Here is a 26,000-nt window from a genome sequence, read left to right on the forward strand (position 1 = left end):
TGATAATCTGTTATAATCTTCAAGTTACAGGTGACGATTTTAATTTAATTTTTTTGTAATGATGACATTAATCTTGTAACAATATAATCCTGTACCAGAAGCTTAATTGAAAGAAGTCGAGCGACGTACAAAAAGTCCGCGCTCCTTTTGGAAATCTCTTGCAAACGTACGGGTTATTCGCAGGTGCTGAATGGATATAACCACAGATCCACAGATGACGGGGAGTCGATGTTCGTCGCGTAGTGTACCCCATACGCACAGAATAAACACAATATTGAAATCACAATGTATTGAATGGTAAAATAATAACTTATCAGCAATTTGAATTTTAACATGCGTACGCTTAATGCTAAAGTTCATTTGATAAATTCTAACTAACGTATTGTTTTGGTACAACTTCTTACCATCATCAATTATCGTGGTAAAAAGTCCTTTTAATAAAATAAGATGCATTCGGTTTTGTTTTTTTTACATGTACAGTGACACCAGTCTAAAGGAAACCCTTTTAGATATTAATTTTAATTGAATATAGACAGCGGTTAGGTTAAATCAAAATTAAAAAAAGAAAACATTTAAATTGATATCCAGAGTCTTTAAAAAAGAGTCCAGTTAAGACAGATTTTCGATGAATTCAGCATTCGGTTTCACTGCATTTTAATCTCCAATTTATTGTGATAAAAGAAAAGATTCTTGTCAATATTTGTTTATTTGTTTGTGCATTCTATTTTAATATAATGATGAGAATATGTATATAGTGTAATACCTATCATGTTACAGGAGACAAACAAAAATCTCTGCAACACTTAAACATACTTTTTCCCACAAATGTGCAGTGTGAACAGCTTGCCAATATATATCATAAGACTGATTGATTGATTGTTGGAGTTTAACGCCCGAGCAGTAATATTTTAGCTATATATTTCAGGCGATGAACATGAAAAGGATGACAAAATGAACATGAAATGATGATGAAATGAAAACAGGATGGGACACATGGATAAAGGGGTCGGCAAAGTTTGATTGTCACTGGAAATTTGGAGAAGTGGGTAGGATCGGGCAATTTAGCCTCCTGTGGCGGAGCCCTGTGGTTCCTAGTCCGGGAGAATACCACAGAAGGTTTTTTTGAATGTGCGAGGAACGTGGCATATTTCCCAACACGCTGTACCACTGGTTTGCGGCCAGGTTTTCCGTATTATAATTAAAATAGTATCGTCCACAATACAGAACAAATATGTTGTTAATAAAAAATTACAGCATTTATTTAACCATGTTTTCATCGGAAAATTGTAATCTATCAAAAGTATGATTTGGTTGGATTAGAAATTTTCAACCTTGTTTTTTTTTCCGGTTTAAATTGTATTTAATTTGCATTACAACAAAAAAATAAACTACTTTGAGTAAAAGAAAAGCAGAAGCCAATACTTTTTCGAATGCGTAGTTATTTTGTGCTTTGGTTAACCATTTACATACAGACCATACATCGAAAAGATATTCATAAAACACATATACACATAAACATTAGAACTAAATTATATTTATTTTCTCCTTTTATAGGGTACTGTTATCTGTCCAAATCAGCAAAACCAAAGAAAACGTTTTCGTGCGAATGAAACCTCCGGTGGATGACATTGTGTAGATGTGAGTCGTTACATTTTAACTGTAAAAATAATAATAACAACATTAGAATAAGCATCCTTGATCTAGATGGTTTGTTTGTTTGTTTGTTGGGGTTTAACGTCCGAAAAGCAATATTTCATCTATATTCAGACGATGAACATGAAATTGATGATAAAATAAACACGAAATGACGACAAAACGAAAAAGGGACGGGACACAAGGACAATGGGGTCGACAAATTTTGACTGCCACTGGAAATAGGGAGAGGTGGGCAGGGTCGGGCAATTTAGCCTCCTGTGGCGGAGCCCCACGTTTCCTACTCCGGGAGAATACCACAGTAGGGTTCTTTAACGTGCGAGGAACGTGGCATCTTTCCCAACACGGTGCACCACTATGGTTTATGGTCAGGTTTTCCGTATTATAGCCTGACAACCCCAGCATGTACTACGCCAGGGGTACCCCATTCCACCGCCTGGGGCACACATCCCAGTTGCTCTGTGGGCAGAGCGCCCTATCCCCAGGCTACGGTTCTGAGCACTATTTAGTCGAGTTTTACGACAAGCTTAGTGCTGTTTGCAAGCCTATTCTTTTAACACCCGGACCTGCACGGGGATGATCTAGATGGAATATATGATTGTTAATGGTGAAAATGGATAGTAAATCTAGTCGGTTCGGTTATCATTCATCCAATCATCGTGTAAGTGCGAAGCAATAAAGGAAAATACCAAAACAAATGTGTATTGATTCTGCAGTTCTAGATTTTCAAATAAAGAATAATATCGATTAGAAATTAGTTTCTAGCTGGTGGAGATGGATGAAATTAACAAGTTGTAAAGAATAAAAATTCCTCATGGTTTACATGGATGAAATAAAATTATTCAACAAATATGAAATACAAAATAAAGCAAATATAAAATAGTAAAATATATGGTGAATGCAAATATAATAATACAATTCCTACCGAAAATGTCCCTTGAATGGAAGCCGAAACATGTGTGATCGACCAATCAGATAAAAAAATTATCCATAAAATTAATCTTGTGTAACGATAGAAAATTTGAAGCACTGTGGCAACATGTGTAGCAAAAATCGATAAAGCAACAACTTTATCATAATAAGAACATAACCAATTAATAAATATGGATAGAATACTGTAAACGCGACGTAGCCTGTTAGTCCAATGTCGCGTTGAAAGTGTCAATCCACTGTCGTGTATTATCAATTTTTTCCGTTTAATAATCTTTTAAATATTCTTTTCTGTTACTAGGAGAATAATTTGAGGCGATTCATTTCGCGAAGTTCGCAAACATAAATCGCTCGCAAAAATAATTTGGTTTACAGCTAACATTGTTTCTCCTACTCATACTTTACCAGGAGCTAATGTTGTTGTTGTTGTTGTTGTTGTGGTTGTGATGAGAAGCAAAGGAATGGTAGAAAGCAATATTAATGGAATAACTGAAACATAAAGTAAAAATAATTCAACAATAATGTAATACTTCTATGTAGATATTTATGAAGAGAGTGTAATAGTGGAAAAGGAGAATTTTTTATCTGATAAACGTTTTGAACAATCTGTTTACATACTGTATATGGTGGAGTTTTCGCGACAGTTTTATTTTCACTATCTTCGCGGTAAGACCTGTAATGTCAAAACTAAGCTCTTAAATATTTTTTCTTCAAATAACATTCTTATACGATTTGTGGAATGATCGCATATTTAAAGCTGAACGAAAGTAAATTAACCGCAGAAAACGCAAAATAAAAAAAAATGTGTGTGGGGGGGGGGGTGTAATTTTATTAAGTGCACTACCACTGTTATGGGGTCGACAATGCAAATCCAAAAAGAACATATCAACGCATGAATATTGAAGCAATAAATAAAAGGAATAATGACAAAAGCTTTGAGTAAAAAAAGAAATAAAAACAGTGTTAAAATTTCTTCGAAGGAATAGGGTATGTAAATCTCGTTCTAGTTTCGGCGTAGAACGTATTGAAATCCGAAGACCGATCTGCATTTTATTGTTTACTTCCGGGTACTCGAAACGTTGTATGTTTGTTTGTTTGTTGGGGTGTAACGTCCGAGCAGCTATATTCAGACTATGAACATGAAATGGATGATAAAATGAACATGAAATGATGATGAAATGAAAACAGACACAAGGATATAAGGGTCGACAATTTTGATTGCCACTAGAACAAGGGATGGGTAAGATCGGGCAATTTAGCCTCCTGTGGCGGAGCGCAAAGGTTCCTACTCCTATCGAATACCACAGCAGGGTTCTTTCACGTGACATCTTTCCCAACACGGTGCACCACTATGGTTTGCGGTCAGGTTTTCCGTATTATAGCCTGACAACCTCAGCATGTAACACGCCAGGGATACCCCATTCTACCATCTAGGGTACACATCCCAGTTGCTCTGTAGGCCACTGGCTAGGTTTCTGAGCACTATTTAGTCGTCTTTTACGATAAGCTTAGCGCTGCTGCAGGCCTATTCTTTCGACACCTGGACCTGCACGTGGCTCGAAACGCTGTATAACAATGCCAAATCTTCTATTTTATGTTTTTTCTTAATACCTTTATCATGTAGAAATAGATATTTGTCATTTTTATCAGTATTTTTTACACAAAAAGATGTTTTGCCTTAAACATTGAACTCAACGATCTCTAAATGACAAATCTCCTTGCTTTTGAATGGTAGACTAGGACCCATTCTCGTGAAATCACGGGTTCACATGACGAGACTTACATACCCTATACGAATACATAAGTTATATCTCTAATCTAAATCATCTTTGAAGATCACCTACGTAATGACGAGAGATCGACAGGTGTTCGATTTACTGCTGGAGTTACTAAAACAAGAGGATTGTCTTGAACTGGTACGAAAAAGGGAAATGGCTGTGGAAGTATCTGTGTTCTGACATCCTGTGGTGACATAGGACATATCACCATTACTATAAGTAGGATGACAAAAAATCTTCTGTTGTTCATCTACATACGACAAAGAAATAAATGTAATGTTATATATATTTCTTAATGATAACATTATAACTGATTGATTAGTAAAAGTTATTATATAAAGAAATTATATAAAGCTTTGTTTTTTACTGTGTTGTGCTTTCATTTTTGTTTTGTTTTTGTCTTTTTTTGTTGTTTTTGTTTAATTTTGTTATCTTATGTCATTTAATGGTGCATTTTGATTAAATAATGTTTGTGTTTTGTGTTTTCTTATTTAACAGAAATGTCAATGTTGAGATCATGAATCTGCATAATTCAGGGAATACATTATGGCCCTAATGTTCTATTCGTAATTTTTTTTATATATATATAAAACGGATTTTCCTCGATTTGTTTTCAGAGAAAAAGAAAAAAATAACGTAATTTTTAGCTACGTTTTTCATTCAAATCAATAGACAACGGTTCATTTTATCTCGGTTATGTCAAAATAGCATGCTCCCCGCGAGAGTGAGAATGCATTAGAATCACTGTTTCTACGTTAAGCACCCGCGGGGATACTGAGTGACGACTCAGAGGCTTAGAAGAGGAAGAATTTGTCCAAGTGTGATGCCTGAACTACATACGGACTGTTGCTTCTGTGCGCTGGAACAATAAAATTTGATTTAGCGTGTCGATCCATTTCAAAGTAGTGCCTGTTAGCTGGATCAAACATTCTTATAAAATATCTGCCACAGTACGTAAAATCATAAGTTGTAATCAAAATTACAGTCTTTTATTTGACCGGAATTGCGCAAACGATTATTTTCCGCGGTTCAAAGTCCCCCCCGGAAACTATAACATAAAAGGTTGGGTCAATGACGCCATATTTAGAACAAATATTAAATTTTATAGAAATTCATTGAGCAAATACACTGTGTACTTGTGGGAAGAAACATGAGAAAATAAAAAAAGAATTTTTATAGGTTGATAGAGATGTTTCATACTTTTATGCAGTTTTTTCGGCAGCGTAAATGTTACCATTTTCGCCACAAATTTTCAGTGCAACTTGATATAACTGACGATGCAGAGTAAAACTGCATAAATATTATAGAATATCTATAACTAATCATTGATTTTATGTGTAGGCCATGCAATTGTATTTTGAAGTCTCTGAATTTGTTCTTCTATTCTGATGTTTCGGTATTTTGTTGATATTGAGAAAATTTATACATAATATATCTATTATAAAAATCTCGATACTCATATTCTCGAATATCATCATGAAATCTTAAATATTCGAATCATTTTTTAGCATTCACAAACAAAAACATCTTTAATTGCATGGAAGTTTCATTGTATGCATTTGTGGTGTGACATGCCTATCCAAACATTAGAAATAAAATGACAAATACTTAAAAACTTTAGTTTGAGCCTGAACGTATTTGTACCACATCTTGATGATTAAATAAGACATTATTACCAGTTAAACTCGAGCGTCAATCTTAAAAAAAATCAGTAATGAATCGACATAGCAAACGTCGGTATATACATGTCTATATTTTATTTTTTCATTTATTCCTGATGCGTTCCTGAACTTTGCATAATACAGTTCTTACCAATAAGCTGTTGAGACAAGATTTTGTTGCCACAAGACCAAAACATGGTTTAATTAAGGACCTCAAAATAAAAAAAAAACTTGTTAATATGTTAAAATGTTAATATTTGATTAAAAAAAAATTGTATCTTAAAAACTTTTGGAAGAAACATGAGAAAATAAGAAAAAAGGATTTTTATAGGTAGATACAACCTTATGAATAATATAGTACAAGCAGGGTAAGATGCGATATAAAAATATAAAACATGATATTAATTGAGGAAATAGTCTAATAATTAATGCAAACATTACGTAAATAAAGAAAAGAAGCTCGCTACTTTCTTTCAGCCGACTAATATAAAACTTGTGTTATCGTTTATCTGAAATAAGTGTGTGCCTATTGCAAGTACATTGTACTGTAAAAAAATAGCAACGCATTAAAGTAATTCTCTGTCAAAGTCTGTTAAACAAAATGTGTTTAAGTTGTGGCACATAAAAACGCATAGATTTTATTGCTTTGTTCAAGTATTAATACCTCATAACCTCCAGAAATAACCATCAAAGTGTTTGTAGAGTCTGCTCTTTTAAGATATTGATTGCTCAAATTTAGTTGAAATGCAGAAGGGAAAAATAGCAGACAAATGTCTGGAACCTTTTTACTATATAAGCAGGCAAAATATACCAATATTCATTTCAAATAACTTTTTTTGGTTGTTTTCTAGATGCATTGAATGTATTTGTCACACGAAATTGAGAAAAAAAGATGTGCCGACCATTACCTGATTCTTACACAGAATGGTACTTAAATTGAAGGACTATCCAGGTGTATGCAAAACGTAGAAATTGGGAAGCAAGAAAATCTATATACACAATGCACACAACATATCAAAGAACAAATACATGTATATTACTGAAGTAAAGGTAATGGTTTGCAGGTAAATTCTCATGCACACTAATTATGAACTCCCACATATAAAAATAGTTTTACATAGCTCCAACACTTAACAAGGAAAATCAGTGATATCAAGAACTCTATATTGTCTTTAAAATACAGCATGATGCTATCTAAGGAATTAACATTTTGAATATACTGAGAATGATTTACATTGACACCTGTCTAGACAAAATTTAAAAAATTCCGAAAACCCATCAAACCAGACACTTATGAATGAAAAAAAAAATAAATAAAAAAAATAAAACTGCTGAAATATCAGTTATTATCGCGCGGAAGTTTTAGGCCATTTAGTTTTTTTTCTATTTTTTACCATGCTATGCGAGCATTTTCAATTTAATTTCTAATGGATTAAAGACAAAAGTATGATTGGTCCCTTTATCGAAGCCTTATTTAGTTTGGGCTACGGAGCGATCGAGATCGACGTTAATGACGTCACAGTACCAAGTTAGTTTATGGAAAATATCCTTGCCCAGATGAGTAATAAACAATCAAATCAAATTAAGTAGCTGTCTTTGTAAGAATCATGCAAAATCTGAAAAAAATGTGATGCACCCCAAAAAAGGCTACATATTTTTATTTTTGTAATTAGGTTGTTTTATGGATCTATATTATGAAATGTGTAATTATTCATTAAAATCTGCCTGCTCTTATGAGATAATCCACATTGAAAATCCAGTAGATTCTATTGTATTTGAGTGCCATTGACAGGGTTATCTCCCTTAATTTTGAAATCTATAATGCATTCTATATAATTTGTATCTCCTAAGAGTACGGCTTATATGAAAAACCACATGTTAATTTCTGTTTACTATGACATTTCAAACAAAATATCAAAAATAAAAGTATGTAGGCTTTTTACCCATGAATCACATTTTGCATGATACTTAGCTGGAGTGCTACTCAATAAGTTATGAATGAAGTCTGCCTTGTATTAATCGAGAAAAGATAGGTAAATAGAGATAAATATTTGGTGCCTTCTCATATGCCTATTGTTTCTAAAATTATGTTAATAAAACTAAACTAATCAATCTTTTATGATTAGAACAGATAGGTTCTCGTTGGCGTACTCTAATGTACATCTTAAGACTTAATAACATTTGTAATCATAATTATTATTTGATAATAACAAAATTGTAAGTATTGTAAACTTATAAATTACAGTTATATACAGTTAAGCTATCAAATAACTTCTTATGGAGAGACAACATGTGTTTTTATAACTTCCCCTTCATTGACGCTAGTACAAAGTTACGGTTTTGTTACCTTGAAATGTATGAAAGGTTTGTTTGTTTGTTTGTTGGGGTTTAACGTCCGAGCAGCAATATTTCAGCTATATTCAGACAATGAACATGAAATGGATGATAAAATGAACATGAAATGAAAAAAAAAGGATGGGTCACAAGAATAATAGGGTCAACCAATTTTGACTGCCACTGGAAAAAGGGGGGATGGGTAAGGTCGGGCAATTAAGCCTCCTGTGGCGGAGCGCAAATGTTCCTACTCCTATCGAATACCACAGCAGGGTTCTTTAACGTGCGAGGAACGTGGCATCTTTCCCAACACGGTGCACCACTATGGTTTGCGGTCAGGTTTTCCGTATTATAGCCTGACAACCCCAGCATGTAACACGCCAGGGGTACCCCATTCCACCACTTGGGGCACACATCCCAGTTGCTCTGTGGGCAGAGCACCTAGCCCCCGGCTAGGGTTCTGAGCACTATTTAGTCGCCTTATACGACAAGCTTAGCGCTGCTGCAGGCCTATTCTTTTAACACCCGGACCTGCACGGGGCTGTATGAAAGGTAATCTACGCAGTATAATGTGTATAAGTTAAACCCCTTTCACATACTTGGAAGGAAAAAGCTGATAAAACTTAAGTTGTAATTTCATATGGAAAGACAGCATGTTCAATAATAATGACGCTATTTCAAACTCACAGTTTTTGATTGAACATCTGTTAAAGACAGGTGTTATTTTGAAATATATAAGGTACAGCTCTGAAACAATATATCCCCTACTTTGTAGAGCGTAGGCAAGACAAACGTCTATTTCATTTTTTTAAGCGAGGGCTGGTTATAGCACTTATAATTTTGAGAGTCGACCATTTAACTGAATGCATTTTGCAACATATAATAAATAAACGCATTCGAGTTTAAAGTAAATTTAAAGAACAAGTTTTTTTTATGCAGTAGTGCATCATTTTGTCCACCGAATTTGATTTTCAAGTTCAGGTAGACGTTTCAATGTTTAAAGCTAATTTAAACAAAATTAAAAAGATTTACAAATAACTTCGATCAAAGAAGAAAGAAACTCACCTTGCCTTGTCTCCAGCCCAGACACAAGACGAGGACATCCGTCTTAAGTTTTATTTATATACTGCCACTTATAACAAATCACGCTGCGACCGATTTATTGGTTGATTTTTAGGCCACTCAAATATAAGCTTATCCCCGTGCAGGTTCGGGTGTTAAAAGAATAGGTCTGCAGCAGCGCTAAGCTAAGCTTGTCGTATAAGGCGACTAAATAGTGCTCAGAACCCTAGCCGGGGGCTAGGGCGCTCTGCCCACAGACCAACTGGGTTGTGTGCCCCAGGTGGTGGAATGGGGTACCCCTGGCGCGTTACATGCTGGGGTTGTCAGGCTATAATACGGAAAACCTGAACGCAAATTATAGTGGTGCACCGTGTTGGGAAAGATGCCACGTTCCTCGCACGTTAAAGAACCCTACTGTGGTATTCTCCCGGAGTAGGAACCATAGGGCTCCGCCACAGGAGGCTGAATTGCCCGACTCTACCCACCTCTCCCTATTTCCAGTGGCAATCAAAATTTATCGACCCCATTGTCCTTGTGTCCCTTCCTTTTTCATTTCATCATCAATTTCATATTCATCGTCTGAATATAGCTGAAATATTGCTGCTCGGACAGCAAACAAACATCATAAAACAATTTCAATTATACAAATGGTCTGAGTAAACAACTTTGAACTTAGGTATGGTTTCTTTGTATGTAAAAACAATGCATTATAAAAATAGTTGTAAAAATATATTTTGAATAGGTCATAGTTTTCCTGTCCTCGTTTGTCTACCCCGGTCTTGACTTTTTATGAGCAACTCGGTGGGTGTTTCATGAAAAGCAGAGGACGCTTACCCTACCGGTGCACCTGGTCCATGCTTCTAGTTTTTAGTGGCGTCCGAGTTGCTCATTTGCTTTTGTTTCTTTGTATGTATGATTTTAGTTACTTTATGTTCTTTGTTGTGTATGTTTGTTTTCCATGTCTGGTCTTTGTCCTTGGATTGCATTATTTGAGTACCGCTATAACCTTGGTTCCCTTGATTACTCTTTCACTCAGATTAAATAATGAAATATCCCGACTCGACAGCCACAAGTATAAAACATCTTTCGAAATAAAAATATGTAAACAAAAAAATAAATAAATAGGAACGGCCTAACTGATTTTTCTTAAGTTTTACCACCGTGTTTCCATGTTTATATAAGGTCACTCTATCGTATTGTTGGGAAGTCTTCGGGATTTGTACAAAACTTCCATGTAGACATTTGAAACATGTATCCCCTATCGAATTTGACAAAGTTTTGTTAGGAGACATATCGATCAGGATTATATAACAAAATGCATAATAATCGGTACATCTGTAATGCCGTCTGTCTGTGTAGTACATGGGTAATCAAGGAAACCATATGTGTCATTTTACCTTAGTTTTCATGATTTCATTCATACCAGCACAAGAAAAAGGTGCATTTATGTCACTTCATCTTAGTTCTCATGGTGTGATTCACCCAGCACCAGGAACAGAGATAGGATTCATATATTTGATTAGGTTAATTGCCGCTTTTTCAAGATCCATTTACCTGCGCATTTAAGAAAATACTCCCGAAATGCCCACGTAGGGTAATTGGTTTGTTTGTTGGGGTTTAACGTCCGAGCAGCAATATTTCAGCTATATTCAGACAATGAACATGAAATGGATGACAAAATGAACATGAAATGAAAAAAAAAGGATGGGTCACAAGAATAATAGGGTCGACAAATTTTGATTGCCACTGGAAAAAGGGGCATGGGTAAGGTCGGGCAATTTAGCCTCCTGTGGCGGAACGCAAAGGTTCCTACTCCTATCGAATACCACAGCAGGGTTCTTTAACGTGCAAGGAACGTGGCATCGTTCCCAACACGGTGCACCACTATGGTTTGCGGTCAGGTTTTCCGTATTATAGCCTGACAACCCCAGCATGTAACACGCCAGGGGTACCCCATTCCACCACCTGGGGCACACATCCCAGTTGCTCTGTGGGCAGAGCGCCTAGCCCCCGGCTAGGTTTCTGAGCATTATTTAGTCGCCTTTTACGACAAGCTTAGCGCTGCTGCAGGCCTATTCTTTTAACACCCGGACCTGCACGGGGCCGTAGGGTAATTGGATCAGTCTTTATTATTTTACACCAAACCGTCCAGAAAGTCGCTGTTAAGTTATAGACAGCATGAAGGCACAAATCTGTTTGTTTGTTTGTTTGTTGGGGTTTAACGTCCGAGCAGCAATATTTCAGCCATTTTCAGACGATGAACATAAAATTGATGATAAAATGAACACGAAATGATGATGGAATGAAAAAGGGATGGGACACAAGGACAATGGGGTCAACAAAAATTTTGATTGCCACTAGAAATAGGGAGAGGTGGGTAGAGTCGGACAATTTAGCCTTCTGTGGCGAAGCCCTATGGTTCCTACTCCGGGAGAATACCACAGTAGGGTTCTTTAACGTGCGAGGAACGTGGCATCTTTCCCAACACGGTGCACCACTATGGTTTGCGGTCAGGTTTTCCGTATTATAGCCAGAAAACCCCAGCATTTAACAGACCAGGGGTACCCCATTCCACCACCTGGGGCACACATCCCAGTTGCTTTGTGGGCAGAGCGCCCTAGCCCCCGGCTAGGGATCTGAGCACTATTTAGTCGCCTTTTACGACAAGCTTAGCGCTGCTGCAGGCCTATTCTTTAAACTCCCGGACCTGCACGGGATCATGTTAGATGAAGATATCACATTAGTTTTGAAAATAATCTAAATTCCTGTTAATATCTGTTCTTGCCTACTATTTCGTATATTCGTATATTTGGATTTGTTTTGGCGCGGAACATGCAAAGTGTCTTTAAAAACATCTAATGAGCTAAAATGTCGGAAATGAAACAAACACGGCTAGATTTTTATTTAAGTAACATTCCGTATAAACTTCGTGTATAAACCCTACCGAACCAAGGATGTTTTTTTTATTCATTCCACATATGTTATATTTTTGCATAAGATAGCCCATTCTGTATTTAGATGCGATTATTTTTTTTTAGAAAATTATACATTTATCTCCCACTAATATCAACAAAATCAAATCAAATCAAGAACAATAATGCTTGCAAATTTCATACACAATCTATAAATTTTTAACTCGAAAGTTCAACAAACTAAGGCTGGTCATATGGCATGTAAATGTTTCTGAATAAGAAACAATAGTGAATTCGTTGTTTTGGCATGCATGAATCAACCCGTCTGATTTTCATGAAAACTACTACCTAATGTCATGTTGTATTGTACATGTTTTCTGGTTAGTTGTTATCTTTGGATGATGTTCACTTAAATTACAGTAAAAATCTTTGTCCACGTAATTTATCTTTTGTAGTTGCCGAAGGAGCTCTGAAACAGTTGTAGCTTGGATTCAAATATTTTTAAAAAAAAGTACGGATTTAGCTAAAAATAAATTCGTTTTTCTACCCCTTGGCAGTTTCTTTCAGCATTCAGACATTTTACTTGCAGAAGATTATTGGTCTGAACAGATTTCTGCATTTTACTCTACATGGTTCATGGGTTTATAGGCACATGTCTTAACTGTAATCAGATGACTCGGTTGTTCCATATTTTGTGAAGTACGAATTAAGACGGGAGTTATCTAGTGACTAATGTACTTTTTAATGACTTGTGATTACTTTTGATTAGGATAATGACGCTTTTAAGAACCTGACCACTATAATTATATGGTTACAATATAAACTTATCTATCAAAGTAGAACATGTGTCCAGTGAAGTTATTGCACAAAATTATCCTTACAAAGAGTAATCAAGGGAACCAAGTTATAGCGGTAATCAAAAGAGTGTAATCCAGGGACAAAGACCAGACATGGAAAACAGACATACACAACAAAGAACATGGAGTAACTAAAATCATACAAAAACGTAACAAAAGCAAATGAGCAACTCGGACTCCACTAAAAACTGGGAGCATGGACCAGGTGCACCGGTAGGGTAAGCGTCCTCTGCTTTCTAGAAACACCCGCCGAGTTGCTCATAAAAAGTCAAGTCCAGGGTAGACAAACGAGGAAAGGAAAACTATGACCCGTTGAATAAATCAGTTTTCATTGTGCCGATGGATACACCATAACGATCCACGAGTTCATGATGACGACCATAAAACTTCTGTAGTGATGACTTCAATCTTGTAGCAACATAACCCTGTTCCAGAAGCCTATTTGTTAGAGTTCTAGCGCGATACAAAAAGTCTGCGTAGTTTCGGCAAGCTCTGGCATAACGTATGAGTTGTGATATGAACACTCCATACGCAGGAGCCGAAGGAATGTTGCCACAGATGAAAGGAAAGTTGACAATTCTGAATAGCATTAAGTAATAAAAACTAATTTACATCGTTAGTTTTGAAGTTAAAATAATATAGATTTTAACACAGCCGTTGAATTATTCAAGATCTTTGACGACTCAGCAGATGTTTCTAAATACAGAGAACGTTTACGCTTCAAGATCAATATGTTTTAGCAATATGTTTTTTCTGTGTGTTATTATCCGGGTAATGTAGGTGAGAATTGTTTCTTTCTTTCTATCTTATTTATTGTTGTTTATCCAGTTTAGTTTTACATCGCGCGAACAGTTCTGTTTCCTTTACTTCGTCTCTTGATTTACATGTCTAAAAAGGCTAAAATTAGATTAAAATATCTTGAAGTAATATTGCTACTGATGGAACCTTGGTGTTTGAGAAAACAATTATTTTTGTAACATATCAAATAAATTTAAGTATCACGTATACGGTCAAGTTCTTTTTTACATTTTAATCTGTTAGTAATGTACAAGTTTTTTCATGCATACAAACACTAGACCCTTATTTTATGTTTTCAATGCATTACGAGCTTTAAAACGGCTTATCCAAGTACTATCTAACTTGTCCTAAAGATGAATATTGGCCATATGTGTTTTCTTAGGATTGTTTTGTTTGGTTTTGATAGATTATTTTTGAGGTTTTCTTGTGTCTTTATTTTGCTACCAGTTTTGTTACCGAATGCCGAAACAGCTCAAATACTCTTCTGTGAAAGTACTTTAATTCGTGGATACCAATTTTCATTGTTTAGAGAAGATACACAAGTCAATTCTTGCATTCGTGTTTTATGTTTTAAGTAAACAGTCCTTTTTGTTGGGAACCAAATTTCGTGGTGTGCCTCACCCAAGAAAACTACGAAAATTAGTACCATACGAACAATAGTACTTTTACAGTATGTCACACTTAGACATTTAGAACTAAACCTCGAAATTTCATGTAAATTGGTATGGTACACTAATCAGCTCTGCCAATTTGTTAGGAGTAGTGATTATTTTTAGTTATTCTTTCACATCCTCCGCTGCAAAGCAGAGTAATGTGTAGTAAATAACATAGGGTTGCATAGGAATTCATTGCAATTGTTGTATAGTAAAAACTTCCTATTTACACAATATTTACACAATATACAATCCTCAGTTCCCCATAGAATACCCAATGCATTTTCTTTTTCAAATATCTATATTGTTAAATGAAATTTTATATTTAAATTTTTCAATCATTTATAAGTGAATCAAATATATTTTTCATATGAATCAATACATTAAAACTAATTTCTCCATTTTTCCAGTTTAAAATTCTAATTCCCCAATACAATATGCACACTCCCTGATCTTTATCTCCCGTTTCCCCCATCCACCTTATACCATAGTGTAACCTATACAAGTACACATGTATCTGAAGCTGGATTTTTTCTGTATACTATATTATTCTATACAATGGCCGGGATTGACAGACCCACAATTCTTGTAGTAGTCCGGAGGAAACCGGGAAGTCAATTAAATACCTTAACCAAATGCCTGATAAAATGGTGTAAAAAGTCAAAATGTATTGTTTAGGGAACAACCATTCGATTTTTATGGGTTTATGGGATGCCATCCTGCTATTTTGTATTTGGAGACAATTTAGGTCCTGCAGGCTTTTTTCTTAGACACTAAACATCGATAATTGTTTTTAGATAAAAACAAAATATATTTGGGCAATAATGAATAATGCCTTTTTTTATAGCCTGTCCGTTTTTTTTTTAATTTCAATCCTGCCTTTTTCAAATTTGATCCTAGCCGCCTCCCTTCCATAAAAATCAAATGACAGGTTCCTTACGTTAAGATATGCATGACAGATAAACGCTAAGAACAATTAACTTGTAATTGTGATCAAAATTACAATTCAACCTGATATAATTTTGATTTAAGTATAGTCAGTACTGTAGTGCATCATCATTTGTTCATCATTTCATAGTTTTCTCTCACTCTACCGCTTACCTTTGACTTGACTTTTTATGAACAGCTCGGCAAGTGTTTCTAGAAAAGTAGAGGACGCTTACCCTAACAGTATTCCTGGTCCATGCTCCGAGGTTTTAGTGGAGTTGTTACTTGTATATATTATTTTAGTTATTTTATGTCCTTTGTTTTGTGTGTCTGTTTTCCATGCCTGGCTTGATAATATTGTTTTAATGTCCATTGGGATCATGGTTTCTTTTGATTACGGTTTCCCAGCTGTAACATCAACATTCCAATAAGAGTAAGCTAGAGCAGTACTCGTCATGCTTAAGTTATTTACCCTTGTTATTTTCATGGCAGCCTTAACTACTAATGTCTTGACTTGTAAATCTATAGGTATATAATTTGCTGCCACAGATTTTACCTTGGCCAAATTATTCATTAATCAAAATATATAGCAAAAACTTTGTGTATTCCAACGACCTCAACTATTGACAGAATTTTTCCAAAGTGTAAATATTTTACGACATTAAGATTTATAACTGCAAGTTTCATTAGAATCAACTGGTTAAAACCAAAGTTGTTTATGAAAATCAATTCCGACGGAATGTAGGGACGATTTCAATCCTGTGTAACTTTAAATTACTAAATAAGACATGCAATTTTAAGACCTTCTGGTCGTACTCCTTTTTCTGCATTGAAAATATTTTCTCTAGAATTATCAATGCTTGTTTATGTTTTGTCTTGCTTTAATTATTTTGATGCCATGCTGTTTTTCCGTATTATGTGTGTTCCCTTTTCCTTTTAATCAATTTGTTTGTTTGTTTGTTGGGGTTTAACGTCCGAGCAGCAATATTTCAGCTATATTCAGACAATGAACATGAAATGAAAAAAAGAAAGGATGGGTCACAAGGATAATAGGGTCGACAAATTTTGATTGCCACTGGAAAAAGGGGGAATGGTAAGGTCGGGCAATTTAGCCTCCTGTGGCGGAGCGCAAAGGTTCCTACTCCTATCCTTTTAATCAATAATAAATACTTTGATCATATAGTAATGGTGTACATGATGTTTGGTTCTGTATATTGAAAACATTAATCATTAAAAACAATTCCTTTTAAAATCATAAATACACTAAAACATATAAGATAATCAATCTGTTTATTTGCTTCCTTTACAATATGACTTATTAAGTATCAGTCTTTCTAAAAATCAGACAGGAGGTGATTCATGCATGTCAAAAACCTTCTTATTCAGAATAAGATACAGACCACATAACCAGTCTTGGGTATTAATTAGGATGGTGCACTTTTCAGATTGGACATAAAATTGGCACTTCGCAAAAGTTATCGTTCTTGATTTGCTTTGATATATTTGCTTGGTTTTATTGGGGGATAAATTTATGATTTTCCTAAAAGTTCTGATATGAATACAAATAACTTATGTTCCTTAAAAATATAACATCAGAAGATAATAAAAAAAGCACAGTTTGTTCCGTGGGTTTTCTACACCTTGAATCACCTTACCATAGAAGGTGTCTGAAATTTAGATTGACGGGTACTTAAGCAGAATAATCAAAAAAATTGTTTTCCGGGATATGATCCTGTGGATAACTCTGCCTATGAGTACGTCATTTTCCATTTACTGTAAAAAAAATAATAGTATGAGAATAATTATTCATTGTTTAAGAATAGAAAGATAGCAGTCCTAATAGTGAAGATTGACATCATTAAAAAATGCATGATGATTCTCCAGGGAAAATTGTTTATTTTTGTATTATATATTATAATAAAGTATAACAATAAGATATAGATGACAAAACGCATATTTAATTGTGAAAATTAATTTAATAAACAAATCCATACAATAAAATTGAAACGAGGAAACAATCCTCGTTGCTTTCATTGATGAATTAAAATTATTTTGCATAATAAAAAGGTAGAATAATAAAGCATATTGTGTTATAAAGAAGTATGGTGAGTACTTGGTGACCACAGATATGAAAATACATTTATAACCGAAAATATTTGTAGAATACGAGACTAAAAGAGGAAGATATAATATATAGTACAAATATATAAGATAAGTCATTTTATTCCACTTAATTTATGTTGTGACGATAGATATATTGAAGTGCTGAGGCAACAAGACTACGAAAATCCATAAAGTACAGAACGGTTTATTTTTTTAATTGCAAAATTAGCGATCATTAAGCGGTCGCAACAATAAGTTTGTTTTCAGTAAATCATTGGTTTACTTACACCTTACGGTCTTAATGTTGTTGTTGTGGTTGTGGTGGTGGTGGTACTGGTACTGGTGGTTGTGGTGGTGGTGGTACTGGTACTGGTACTGGTACTGGTGGTTGTGGTGGTGGTGGTACTGGTACTGTTGGTTGTTGTTGTGTTATCGTTGTTGGTTGGGGGAGGGATAGTGATGATAGGAATGGTTGAAAGCAATAAAAGTGCTAGAACTAAAACGGAAATACGAAATATGTACCAAGTTAGAACAGCTGTCTTTAGATGTTGCAAGAGTAATCAAGGAAACCAAGATTCTAGCGGTAAACAAAAGAATGTAATCCAGGGACAGACCAGACATGGAAAACAGTCAAAACAACAAAGAACATAAAGTAACTAAAATAATACATACAAGGTAACAAAAGTGAATGAGCAACTCGGGCTCCACTAAAAGCTGAGAGCATGGACCAGGTGCACCAGTAGGGTAAGCGTCCTCTGCTTTTCTAGAAACACCCACCGAGTTGTCCATAAAAAGTCTAGTCCGGGGTAGATGAAAGAGGAAAGAAAAACTATGACAAATTGAATAAATCTCTTTTCATGGTGCAGATGGATACAACGCAACGAGCCACAAGTTCATGATGACGACCATAAAAGTTCTGTATTGATTGTCTGTTTGTTGGGGTTTAACGTCCGAGCAGCAATATTTCAGCTATATTCAGACGATGAACATGAAATTGATGATAAAATGAACATGAAATGATGATGAAATGAAAAAAGGATGGGACACAAGGACAAATGGGTCAACAAATTTTGATTGCCACTGGAAATAGGGAGAGGTGGGTAGGGTCGGGCAATTTAGCCTCCTGTGGCGGAACCCTATGGTTCCTACTTCGGGAGAATACCACAGTAGTGTTCTTTAACGTGCGAGGAACGTGGCATAAGGTTTGCGGTCAGGTTTTCCGTATTATTGCCTGACAACCCAAGCATTTAACACGCCAGGGGTACACATCCCAGTTGCTCTGTGGGCAGAGCGCCCTAGCCCCCGGCTAAGGTTCTGAGCACTATTTAGTTGCCGTTTACGACAAGCTTAGCGCTGCTGCAGGCCTATTCTTTTGACACCCAGACCTGCACGTGTTGAATGAAGCGCGCTTTTGTTTTGAACTTATTTTAAGTGCACTACCACTGTGATGGGAAAGAAATACAATTTTTTGTCCCAAAATAAAGACGCATTGACTTTAAATTGCACTCTCTAATAAAAGGAAATAATTTCGGAATAACAGTATTATTACTATCTGCGAAGGACGAAAATATAATTAATATATCGCTATTCTAAAACAAGTGTTAAGATCACCTACGTAATGGAAAGAAAGGAAATGAATCTTCTGGTGGTACTATAACCAGCAGATTGTCTTGAACCGGAACGAAAAATGGAAATGGCTGTGGAAGTATCTGTGTTCTGACATCTTGTGGTGACACAGGACAGACCAAAACGGCAATAAGTAAGATGGCAAACACTCTCCTGTAATCCATCTATAATATACAATGAAAGTGATAAAAGCAATGCTGATATGTATTTCATAAGAATAAATAATATTTTTGATTGATCAATCACTTTTTTTTTTAAATAATAGTTTTTTCAAGCTTTGCATAGTATAGTATTGTTATTTTGTTTGTTGGTTTTTTTCTCTCTGTTATTTAACTAGTGAACTATGTTTATGTTATTTAATCATGTAAATAAATGTCAATGTCAAGGTCATGAATCGGCATTGGTCAGGAAGTACAGTATGCCCGTTTTGTTTCTCACTTCCTTTTTTCATATGAAACAAAAGTTTTGAGAAAAAATGAAGAAAAGTAGGACGATCTTATAAAATTTCTGTCACATGATATAAAACCACCAATTCAATTTAGTCTCAATAGCAACACATTAGATTTTGTTAACATTTTATAATAGGTTTAGAGTGTCAAATCAGGAAGTTATTTTTACATACCAAGAATAGTACGAAGCAAGCATCTTTTCTAGTGTCATATCTTTAACCACAATAAATGATAATATAGCTCGCGTATTAAGTAGTAGTCTTAGTAATAATCATGCGAATCCTGTAATATGTGATACACACCCCAAAACGGCTACACATTTTTATTTCAGTTATTTAGTTGCTTTATAGGTCTATATGATGAAATGTATAATTATTCATTCCAGTCTGCCTGCTCTTTGGCGATAGTCGAAATTGAATTCAACAGGTTCTATAGTATTTTAGTGTCATTTACAGAGTTATCTTCCTTAAATTTGAATTTTACTGTACATTTTATGGAATGAATTTCTTCTCTCTTAAGGAGAAGGGTTATATGAAAAGCCACAATTTAATATTTTTGTTTATCATAACATTTTAAATAAATCATCAAAAATAAAAAGATGTAGGTTTTCCAACAATGAATCACATTTTGCACGATTTTTATCTTGAGTGCTACCTTACGTTTTCCCAAATAATGAAGAAAAATAAGACTTACCTGATTAAGCAAAAGGAATTATTTTAATAATATCAAAATATTAAACTTCTTCCTCTCACAGGTCACACCGCCTCATGTTAAATACCAATTACCACAATTACATATATATTGCATGTTACAATGTAATTTACACCCGTGCAGGTCCGGGTGTCAAAACAATAGGCCTGCAGCAGCGCTAATCTTGTCGTAAACGGCGACTAAATAGTGCTCAGAACCCTAGCCGGGGGCGAGGGCGCTTTGCTCACAGAGCAACTGGGTTGTGTGCCCGAGGTGATGGAATGGGGTACCCCTTGTGTGTTACATGCTGGCATTGTCAGGCTATAATACGGAAAACCTGACCGCAAACCAAAGTGGTGCACCGTGTTGGGAAAGATGCCACGTTCCTCGCACGTAAAAGAATCCTACTGTGATATTTTCTGGGAATAGGAACCAAAGGGCTCTGCCACAGGAGGCTAAACTGCCCGACCCTACCCACCTCTCCTTATTTCCAGTGGCAATCAAAATTTGTCGACCCCATCATCCTTGTGTCCCATCCCTTTTTTCATCATTTCATGTTTCCCCGTGCAGGTCCGGGTGATAAAAGAATTGGCCTGCAGCAGCGCTAAGCTTGTAGGAAAAGGCGACTAAATAGTGCTCAGAACCCTAGCCGGGGGCTAGGGCGCTCTGCCCACAAAGCAACTGGGATGTGTGCCCCATGTTGTGGAATGGGGTACCCCTGGCGTGTTGCATGCTGGGGTTGTCAGGCTATAATACAGAAAACTTGACCGCAAACCATAGTGGTCCGCCGTATTGGGAAAGATGCCACGTTCCTCGCACGTTAAAAAACCCTACTGTGGTATTCTCCCGGAGTAGGAACCATAGGGCTCCGCCACAGTAGGCTAAATTGCCCGACCTCTCCCTATTTACAGTGGCAATCAAATTTTTGTCGACCCCATTGTCCTTGTGTCCCATCCCTTTTTCATTTCATTATCATTTCATGTTCATTGTCTGAATATGGCTGAAATATTGCTGCTTGGACGTTAAACCCCAACATACAAAACAAAGAAACATTCCAACACGGTGCATCACTATGGTTTGCGGTCAGGTTTTTCCGTATTATAGCTTGACAACCCAAGCATGTAACATGCCAGGGGTACCCCATTCCACCACCTGGGGCACACATCCCAATTGCTCTGTGGGCAGAGCGCCTAGCCCCCGGCTAGGTTTCTGAGCACTATTTAGTCGCCTTATACGACAAGCTTAGCGCTGCTGCAGGCCTATTCTTTTAACACCCGGACCTGCATGGGGCTTGTTTGTTGGGGTTTAACGTCCGAGCAGCAATATTTACCGGTAAAAAATTAACCTTTGAAGCACTTACAGTATATAAGGAAATTAAAAGAATAAGTTTTAGTTTAGAGTTGAGCATTGTTCTCCTAGCAGCAGAAGTCTGTCATTTTGTCGATTTTAAAGGTTTTACTTATTAAACAATTTATAAAAAAAAGTCACAGGGAACTTCGATCAAAAAAAGAAGGAAACTCACCTTGCCTTGTCACCAGCTCAGGAACAGACGAAGATGTATGTCTTTTGATTTTATTTATATACTGGCGCTCGTAACAAATCCCGCTTCGACAGATTTTTTTGTTGGTTGATTTGAGGACAGTCATATATAAACTCATCATAGAACATTTAAATGAATCAAAAAGTCCAAGTAACAAACTTTAATATGAGATTTGTTTCTTTATATCTAAATATGATGCATTGCAAAAAGTTTTGAAAAGAAGAAAAATTTTAGTAAAGTCAAATATCCCGAATTGACAGACACAAGTAGCCCCGTGCAGGTCCGGGTGTTAAAAGAATAGGCCTGCAGAAGCGCTAAGCTTGTCGTATAAGGCGACTAAATAGTGCTCAGAAACCTAGCCGGGGGCTAGGCGCTCTGCCCACAGAGCAACTGGGATGTGTGCCCCAGGTGGTGGAATGGGGTACCCCTGGCGTGTTACATGCTGGGGTTGTCAGGCTATAAGACGGAAAACCTGACCGCAAACCATAGTGGTGCACCGTGTTTGGAAAGATGCCACGTTCCTCGCACGTTAAAGAACCCTGCTGTGGTATTCGATAGGAGTAGGAACCTTTGTGCTCCGCCACAGGAGGCTAAATTGCCCGACCTTACCCATCCCCCCTTTTCCAGTGGCAATCAAAATTTGTCGACCCTATTGTCCTTGTGTCCCATCCTTTTTTTTTTCATTTCATGTTCATTTTATCATCCATTTCATGTTCATTGTCTGAATATAGCTGAAATATTGCTGCTCGGACGTTAAACCCCAACAAACAAACAAACAGACACAAGTATAATACCTCTTAACAGATAAATATCAAGGAACAGAACAAATATAGGATTGGCCTAACCGATTTTTTATGTACTTCCATCATGTTTCCATGTTTATAAAAGGTCGCTCAATCGTAGTGGTAGGGCTTTGCACAAAACTTCCATATAGACCTTTAAAACATGCATCTTCTATCAAATATGTCAAGAGTTTGTCAGGAGATATATCAGTATGGATTACATAAGACATTAGTCTAATGGTGAACATCTGTGAGTCTTTTTTTCTGTGTAGTGTAGATCAATATTTTCTCTTTTTTTGAAAAGGTCTCTTGCCATATTCTTTTTCAGGTATCAGTCCTTTGTTGAAAAATACTAAGTTTCTTGTAAAAGAATGAATAATAATTGCTTTTTGTAAATTATTCTTTGTGATATGACTACTGACTTACCGATTATGAGACTATAGCATGCAAATGCAATATAATCACCACCGGTATATTCACGCCGTAATAGAAGAGGGTGGTTTGGCCGCTATAAAACCTAGGTTTAACCCACCATTTTGTGTAAAATTCCTGTACCAAGTCAGGACCATTGCGGTATCAGCAACCATGGTATTGTATTATCTATTTTGTCAAGATTTATTGTCGATTTGACTTGATTATGGGACGGATTAGTGTTAGGTTATTTTGTTACCCTTATTTCATATTTTCATTCACAACAGCACGAGCATGGGGATCATTTCTTTGAATAGGTGAATTGCCACCATTTTTAGTAATTTGTACATGCTGTAGTGTATTTAACTTTGATAGCTCATGGCAATATTCTATTATAATCTATATAGACTTGTAATATAGGCGTAAATATATCAAGACGTCAAAATAGTTTGTTTGTTGGGGTTTAACGTCCGAGCAGCAATATTTCAGCTATATTCAGACGATGAACATGAAATGGATGATAAAATGTACATGAAATGATGATGAAATGAAAAAAGGGATGGGACACAAGGAGAATGGGGTCAACAAATTTTGATTGCCACTGGAAATAGGGAGAGGTGGGTAGGGTCGGGCAATTTAGCCTCCTGTGGCGGAGCCCTATGGTTCCTACTCCGGGAGAATACCACAGTAGGGTTCTTTAACGTGCGAGGAACGTGGCGTCTTTCCCAACACGGTGCACCACTATGGTTTGCGGTCAGGTTTTCCGTATTATAGCCTGACAACTCCAGCATGTAACACACCAGGGGTACCCACTCCAGTTGCTTGTAGGTTGAGCGCCCTAGCCCCCACTTAGGGTTCTGAGCACTATTTAGTCGCCTTTTACGACAGGCTTAGCGCTGCTGCAGGCCTTTTCATTTGACACCCGGACCTGCACGGGCCACTCCTGATTGTAGGAGCTAGTTTCAAAGTCGGTCTACAGATCACAGGCACGATATTTCCAGATCAGCCGTGAAATGTATACTTCAAAGGCATGAAATCTTGGTATATTGCCACTAAGAAAGGTACCGTTTACAATTTGAAAGTTATTAGCGTCCCGTTTGTAATAAAATTCGATTTCAAAGGTATTGTATTTTCTATGTATAGGTTTATTGTATTTATCCAAAATATGAATGATTGTTTGTTTGTCTGTTGAGGTTTAACGTCCGAGCAGCAATATTTCAGCTATATTCAGACGATGAACATGAAATTGATGATAAAATGAAAATGAAATGAAAAAGGGATGGGACACAAGGACAATGGGGTCGACAAATTTTGATTGCCACTGGAAATAGGTCGATTGTTTTGTTTGTTGGGGTTTAACGTCCAAGCAGCAATATTTCAGCTATATTCAGACGATGAACATAAAATGAACATGAAATGAAAAAAGAGGATGGGACACAAGGACAATAGGGTCGACAAATTTTGATTGCCACTGGAAAAAGAGGGGATGGGTAAGGGGCAATTTAGCCTCCTGTGGCGGAGCCCTATGGTTCCTACTTCTATCGAATACCACAGCAGGGTTCTTTAACGTGCAAGGAACGTGGCATCTTTCCCAACACGGTATCCCACTATGGTTTGCGGTCAGGTTTTCTGTATTATAGCCTGACAATCCCAGCATGTAACACACCAGGGGTACCCCATTCAACCACCTGGGGCACACATCCCAGTTGCTCTGTGGGCAGAGCGCCTAGCCCCCGGCTAGGTTTCTGAGCACCATTTAGTCGCCTTATACGACAAGCTTAGCGCTGTTGCAGGCCTATTCTTTTAACACCCGGACCTGCACGGGGCAAAATATGAATGGAAAAACACACTACTAGAAACTGGGAACATGGAACAGGTGCACCGGTAAAGTAACTTCCTCTTAAAAATTTGGGAACGTCAACCAATAGCAGGTACAAAAAATGTACATCAAGTCATTACGCTTTAATTTCCTCAAGACCACAATTACGGCAAGAATCTGCTTTAAGACCCCAATGTTATGCAGGTTAACTTGTTAGAGATCTAATGGTTGTCGGCTAGGGTATTATCAAAACCATTTCGTCAAACGTAAACACTGTAACTGGTTTATTGATTAATGCTTTATTTGTTGGAATTAAATTGTTTGATTTTCTGGAAAAATATTCTCAGATTTATTACTGTGCAATCTTTGAATACTTATTTCAATGAGGTCATTTGAAGACCCATTATTTCAAAACTTTAATCAATATGACTTTCCCGTAAATGGTTTTAATCAAATTGACGTATTGACGTCATCAACACAGTTTTAAATTCTAAATTATTGTTGAGAAAAAAAGCAATTTCATACAAATACATTCTAAATTGATTGGGCTTTTTCATAACTGGGACAAGCTTTGATTTATGCTGGTATAAAAACGATGAAGTTTAAAAAAAAATACAATAAGAGCTCAGACAATATTGATGAAAAGAAAAAAATGTGACGTTTGCAGGTGTGTTTTAAATTGTCGTTTTTATAATAGACAAAACTTAATTCTGATATTATTTTGTTTAATATATCGACAGAACTGATATACATTTTTGTATTTTTCATTTCAAGGGCCACACGTGCTTACACTACGGATATGGGAAGTCTCTCGTTGACTAAACGTCATTTTCTTCAAGGTTTGGTAGTATGGTTTTTGAACAATTGCGCTTATCTTGTTTTGATTTCTTTAATATACTTTAATTGAGTGTTGAATTTCTTATTAACAAGCACTTAGAACACATTGCATGCTGCGAAGTAATAAATAAGTCTACCGTTATTTCATGGCACTGATCGGATGAAAAACATTTACTTA

The 26,000-nt window shown here is 36.2% G+C and overlaps 1 protein-coding gene and 1 long non-coding RNA gene across 2 annotated transcripts; both read right to left on the reverse strand.

The window, feature by feature from the left end:
- Positions 1 to 1,358: 1,358 nt before the first annotated feature.
- On the reverse strand, positions 1,359 to 9,448 carry LOC148601545 (uncharacterized). Its single transcript, XR_015917163.1, has 5 exons — positions 9,422 to 9,448; positions 6,174 to 6,234; positions 4,428 to 4,611; positions 2,989 to 3,072; positions 1,359 to 1,657 (listed from the first exon to the last, which is right to left on the reverse strand). It is a non-coding gene; the product is annotated as an uncharacterized LOC148601545 (long non-coding RNA).
- A 7,402-nt stretch (positions 9,449 to 16,850) lies between these two features.
- LOC148601546 (uncharacterized) lies at positions 16,851 to 20,524 on the reverse strand. Its single transcript, XM_088555546.1, has 4 exons — positions 20,437 to 20,524; positions 19,284 to 19,458; positions 17,956 to 18,164; positions 16,851 to 17,338 (listed from the first exon to the last, which is right to left on the reverse strand). The coding sequence occupies exons 2-3, from the start codon at positions 19,456 to 19,458 to the stop codon at positions 17,959 to 17,961; spliced, it is 381 nt and encodes a 126-aa protein (XP_088411672.1). The 5' UTR covers positions 20,437 to 20,524; the 3' UTR covers positions 16,851 to 17,338; positions 17,956 to 17,958.
- Positions 20,525 to 26,000: the final 5,476 nt, after the last annotated feature.

This window comes from Perna viridis, chromosome 12, assembly GCF_037379345.1.
Source record: "Perna viridis isolate PV_CMFRI_1.1 ecotype Kerala chromosome 12, ASM3737934v1, whole genome shotgun sequence".
Lineage (NCBI taxonomy): Eukaryota > Metazoa > Mollusca > Bivalvia > Mytilida > Mytilidae > Perna > Perna viridis.